The sequence below is a fragment of the Vollenhovia emeryi genome, unplaced genomic scaffold (genome assembly GCF_000949405.1).
Source record: "Vollenhovia emeryi isolate VEMERY1.0 unplaced genomic scaffold, V.emery_V1.0 DF939181.1, whole genome shotgun sequence".
Classification (NCBI taxonomy): domain Eukaryota; kingdom Metazoa; phylum Arthropoda; class Insecta; order Hymenoptera; family Formicidae; genus Vollenhovia; species Vollenhovia emeryi.
Genome location: NW_011967185.1, coordinates 1,259,658 through 1,265,922, shown reverse-complemented (window position 1 = coordinate 1,265,922; position 6,265 = coordinate 1,259,658). Strand labels below are relative to the sequence as shown.

Sequence of the window (6,265 nt, the reverse complement as noted above, 5' to 3'; positions counted from 1 at the left end):
AGAGAGAGAGAGGAGGGGGGGGGGAGTGGTTTCGTGCGGCCTCGCGTATACGTATTCGGTTCGTATTTTAAGCCGTGTCATTGGACGACTCGCGCCTCGACTTGACTGACACAATTCTTGTTCTACTGTATATCCGCTCGAGAGACGAAACGCGTGACGGCGCAGGAAACTTGGAGCGCGCTAACGAGATACACGCGCGGCAACGTGTACTATACTTAACCCTCTCTGCAACCCCGTGGCCGCCGCTGCCGCGGTTTAAAGCTTCCCTAAATTCCGCGCGTATACTAATTTAGCCACGCAGGATCGCGCGTCACTTTTAATGTCTACTCGAAAATTATATTTAACCTGGCAGTGACAACCAGCGAGAAGGAGAAGCGAGAAAACGTGAGAGAAAGAGAGAGGGGGAGGTAAAGTCATGTGTATGCAACGATGTGTGTCTGCGCAACGTTAAATAGTATGACTTCAATTTTCCTTGATGTGAATAAAAATACTGCGTGCAAACGAGAGAAGCGTTTATGCATAAATTACTTATCAAAATTTTTTACGGGCAGAACTAGTGAGCACTGAGCGCACACTAAGACTTGTGCATAGTCAATTCTTATATGTATTTAAGAATCGTCTTAAATATTTTGTAAAATACTTGTTTGCCAGTAAAATGATCTATACGGCATCCGTGCGTATCATTTTTTGGTTAGTGTTTGAATGTGTATTTAAGACGATCTTAAATATTAGAACTGACTATGAACAAGCTTGTAGCGAATATTTTAAGAGATATTTATGTTGTCCCTTGAATATAAGAATTGACTGTAAACGAGCCGTACACACAGAAAAATATTATTGTACAGTCAAGAAAAGTACTTACTCAGTTTATTTTATTCCGTATAAGTAATAGTTTGTTTCAACAAAGAATATTTTCTTAATAATAGTTTTAAGATATACTTGTTACTAGTCTTAGAAAAGCTTGCCATCTTATACTCAAAAAAAGAATTTATTCTTCTTTAAAGAAAATTATAAAACTTATTGAAGAATTCCGTATGCTTCTTTTAATAAAATCAGAAGAAACAAAATTGTTTTGCTTCAAATAATTCTATGTATTCTTGTTTCAAGTACTAGAATTACTAAGAACCTAGTTTTACTAGAACAAGTACTAGAATCACTAAGAATTACTAAGACTTACTAAGAACAAGAATATGTTTTGAGTAAATGTAACACTTGCGACGACATTATGATAGATTTGCGGATATATAAACTTATCAAATACTTGGAACAAATAATATTTACTTGCAGGTAGTATATATTTTTCTGTGTGTAGTGTACGCACAGTGTGCACCAGTTCTGCCAATGAAAATACGCTATTAATTATTTTTATCTCTATTGCGAGTTGAAGTAAGATCGAACGTGCGAAGGGAAAGAAAGAAACCGAGAGCTGCCACTTGACATTGGACGAAACGGTGTGTTCTGGTGACGAAAGCAGTGAAAGCATCGCCGATCGGACAGTACGATCGGTGTCTTCTGCTGGCGGAGAACACCGCCGTCGGACTTTCCTCTGTTTACAACACGAGAGTTTCGACACGACAATTCCGCGCTCACGAGGTAAAGGCCGAATCAGACAATTGTCGACTCGGATTGAACGGGGATTAGCGATTGGCGATTGTCCTTTAACCAATGAGAGCGAAGCAGCCAGTGATCGGCTCTCATTGGCTGGAAGACAATCGTCAATCGCCAATGCCAGTCCAATCCGAGTCGGCAATTGCTGGCCCGATTCGGCCTTTAAAGCACTCCAGACACAACAGTTGCAAAAGTACACAGTCGTCGATTACTATCTCGTTCCGTCTGATGGACTGCGTAAATAAAATTGGTGTCGCAATATTCAGCAGACGCGTTTGATACCAACTACGGCAAAAGTAAACCAACGCGCGCGAACAGAATTACACAGCTGGAATCGACAACGCGATAATGGACCGTTCCACGAATTACTTTTCGAAATGTAACGATGTATTATGTTGTACGCGAGGTGTTACGTCATCCTTCTAACTAAAGAGGAAAAATCGACGTGGTTATCTAATCGCGGCGAGCAAAAAGATTACGTCCTTTTTTTCCTCGACTCGACGCTGATTTGCTTCACGTCGCAACAATCTTATAAGTTTTAACGACGTTACAATCGTACTCTTATCACGCGACGTGCAGGCGGACAAATAACAGCATTGTTTATCGGCGAAAAGAACGGGACGCATCGGCGCTTAAGCATTACGTAAAACGTCGGCATTGAGAAACAAAAAACACGGTGCGAGCGGCTCGAAATTTAGGGGCCTGCAAACAGTGCCGATAACGGCGCGTTTTGTTTACCGTGAATGCGATACGACGAGCAATGATATCACAACTACGGAGAAAAAGTTAGATGGTACCTTGAACCTCGTTCTACTCCAGTTACGTCATCGAGAAACAGACTGGAGCAGGAACGGAGTTTCGGAAGCTCCCTGCTCCGAAATTTCGGAGCGACGCAGACATCTAATAGCATTTTCGAGTGGACCAGGATTAATCGCTCCGGGAGCGATTAATGACGTCACGAGTTTTGTTTGAGGTTACTAGACAAAAAGCTTTGTAAGGTTACAATCAGGCTATATGTGCGTGTTTATTGTAGAACAAAGCATTCTTTGACGATAATAATGCGTAAGTGTACCTATAAATATTTTAATTTTATCGTAAAATTAAAAAGAATATTGTAACTAGAACTTAACCCAGATTTTCGGGCGAAAATGTGTTCCTAGTATCTCCAGGTTAAACGCTCCGGGAGCAATAAAACTGGAGTAATTCTGCACTTTTGGCACTTTTCTAACCTAAAAACTGTCAGTTCGCGGAAACATTTGTGTAATATACAAATTAAATGGCTTACGTGTACAGATCGAAAGCAGCTCGCTATTCCGGCCAAATGAAAGAACAATATGGCATCACTGAAACTAAGTTTGTAAGTCTAATAAGAAATAATAGTGAGCAACATATACATACAGTACATGTAGTATGTGTGTTGCTCACTATTATTTTTTATTAGACTTACAAACTTAGTTTCAGTGATGTCATATTGTTCTTTAATTTAGAAGGAATAGCAAGCTGCTTTCGATCATCTGTACACGTGCCATTTAATTTGTGTAATATACGAATTGTGTGGCTTTTGTGTACAGATCGACAGTGTACACAATTGAAATTACGTTTAGGAGCTTAACAAGAAGTCTGTTCACTCGAATAAGTTATAGGTTACCTAACCTATAGATTTTTGTTAGGCTTTTAAACTTAATTTCAATGATACCACGTTGTTCTCTGATTCAGTCCGAATAGTGGAACACTGTCGATTCGTACACAAAAGCCACATAATTTGTATATTATACAAATGTTTTCACGAATTGACAGTTCTAGGAGCAAAAAGTGGCAAAAGTGCAGAATCACTCCAGCATCCCATTACTTCTCCACAGTTTTGTGAACACTGAATACGATCCCGCCAATACCAAACCGTTCTATCGCGTCACAATTTCGAGAAACTTAACCGCAGATTCCGTGACGTGACAGAGCATTTAAACGGAAACGCGTTTAGCGTCCAGAAAACCGGGAAACGATAAAAAGTTTTTTAAAAAAATTGCTCGGACCGCGGGCAATTTCGACTCATTGTCAGTTTTGGAAGCGCGATACGGCGCGCGTTGTCCGAATCGCCGGCGGATCTATAAATAATCCGCGGGAAAGTTAAACGCTGATTTCGCGGAAACCGTTATGTAAAGAATGCAAAAAGAGAGCCGCGCGTATTTTTAAGAGGAGCCCACACTTCCCGCGTCGCTCGCGCGAAACCGCCGGCCACGTGCTTAGCATAATTACGAACAATACAAACGTAAACAGCGTGCCATTAAAATCCACATGCAAGTCGGGCAACCTAGAAACCTGCTTAAGCGCTCGTGTGTTTTCTACGAAGAACTGCCCGCTCTCCGGCGAAATAAAGACGCGTCACGTCCGTCAACAAACAGCACGCGGCTAAGCTACGCGCGACGAATCATCATTTTTCTCATGAAAATGGAACGCGTAGCAGATGAAAATAATTGAAGGTTTCTCTCTGGCGGTCTTAATAGTAGTTGACCGATGTTGCTGTAAGGGTTTAATCGATCAACGGTAGAAGGAGACCCTCAATTATTTCGACCTGCTAGGCGCGCGAGGCCTCTCGTAGCAAAGTCCGTCGGCCCAACCCATCGTTACGTGTCACGCGAGTACTGTTATCAAACAGTCCAAAGGTCAACGCAATCCTAACGGAGCGCGGATAGCCGACCGCACGCATAACCTCAAAATCCGGCCAGGTCGGATCAGAGGAGGGAAAACTCGAGCTCGGCTCAGCGAGCAGGCGAACGGGAGGAGCGTGACGCCGCCGGGCCGCGGGCGAGCGAGAGAGCGATTCCCGGTTTCGCAATTCGATCAGCGCGACCTATTCGCGCGAGCATTCCGGCCCGCGCCGCTTGGGAAATCGCCGCGAACGCTCGCTCTCACGCGGCCCGAGACCGACGTGACTTGGAAAGGAACTCGCCAGTGCGCGGCCGGCGGTAAACGCCGAGGGAAGAGATCGCTCCGGTCTAGCGACGACGACGACGACGACGAGGGTCGAGAGGATTGAATCCACTCCCGCGACGGGCGATGACACGGCGGAAACGTAGTATACGATATACGTACGAGTCGCATTCCGCCTCCATGTTGCTCGCACGCGGATTCGCAGTGCGCACGTCGCTGCCGTCACGGTCAAGACGGGAACGGTCCAGGTGGTCACTGCGTTGGTCCACTGTGCCCCATGTTTCTTTATACAGACGCGGCGGATCGCGTTATCGGACACGGAAACGACATAACGATCGCATACGTCGCACGTCCAATGGCTCTCGCGCACGGGACGATGTTTGTCGCGCGACGGAGGCCGGCGAGGGAGCCAATCGACGGTTATGTAGATATTATTCCCGGGCGAGCGAGACGTCGGTTGGCCGTTGTGGCAATTCCCGCCGCTGCGCGCAACGCGCTTGTCGCGTCCTGTGTGCGGGAGCCATAACAGCTCGGCGCGCGGTCACGTGGTTGCCCGGCACGTGGTAGCCCGACGCCGGCCGAGCGCGCCCGAGGCGGTCCGCGGCCCGCGGCCGATGACGCGATTTCACACAACACCCGCCGACATGATGCCCGACGTTTACCGATTTTTCCTAAAACTTAGGACCTCAGCAGAATGGCTGTCTTGCACCCTTGAGACAATGTTTTGTGTTTCAAATCTTTGTCTTACAATTAGACCCGGTCTACAATGAGTTGTTAGTCGTTAGTCGGGAGTCAAAACTTTATGTAGGTCCTTTTTCTTTCTCGATGAGAGGAAAAGGACCGACATATAGTTCTGACTTTTGACTAACGACTAACAACTCGTTGTAGACCGGGTCTTAAAGTAACGCACAATAACTACCTTGTGACTTAAGAATACAAGACAGCCATTCTGCTCAGGCCCTTATTCTACAAACGCAAAACGCAAGACGCTAAACCGCAACGCGAGAAATCGGCCAGTCACAGTCAAATATGAGAAGAATGAGCGACCGTCATTAGCCGATTTCTCGTATTGTGGCTTAGCGTCTTGTGTTTTGCGTCCGTTGTAGAATAAGGGCCTGAGCAGAAAAATTGTCGTAAGTGTTTACGATTCTGTAACAGTGTAACAAATCGATGTCGGAAGTCAACGTACAAAGAATTGTCGTAGACGTATATATTACCATATATTTTCACCTACTTTTTGAAATATATATTTTTCCGTGGGGGAGAGTTACCAAAAAAAAAGTAACTGTAACTTCGTTACAAATAACGAGTTACCTCCCAACCCTGAAAGAGATGGTATCATAACTATACAATAACTTCCCGGGAAAAAATTTTCACATATGATCGTATATGTATAATCATATATGCTCATATACGAAAAATGTCCATATATAAGATACCATATGTATCATATATGATCGTACATGATAATGTGTTTGTCATATATGACAGTATATGTATATGACAAATACATTATCATATACGATCATATATGATACATATGGTATCTTATATATGGACATTTTTCGTATATGAGCATATATGATTATATATGATCATATGTGAAAATTTTTTCCCGGGTTTATTGTATATTTATGATAAGGACCTTTTATTTTCACCCCTTTAATATACATACTTTATATCTTATTTATTAATTATCACCTTCTTGCCCTTATTTTCTTTCGTTTTA

The 6,265-nt window shown here is 43.7% G+C and overlaps 1 protein-coding gene across 2 annotated transcripts in view; it reads right to left on the bottom strand.

Moving 5' to 3' along the window:
- LOC105563033 (xaa-Pro dipeptidase) overlaps positions 1 to 5,068 on the bottom strand; it is a 30,749-nt gene extending 25,681 nt beyond the window's left edge. Inside the window, exon 1 of one of the 2 annotated variants that reach the window (XM_012014285.1) lies at positions 4,699 to 5,068. In XM_012014285.1, the coding sequence (XP_011869675.1) occupies positions 4,699 to 4,718 (20 nt within the window). In that variant the 5' untranslated portion in view covers positions 4,719 to 5,068. Of the gene's footprint in view, positions 1 to 2,405; positions 2,575 to 4,698 lie in introns of those variants that run through there. The other variant, XM_012014284.1, reaches the window with a different exon arrangement.
- Between the last annotated feature and the right edge of the window lie 1,197 nt (positions 5,069 to 6,265).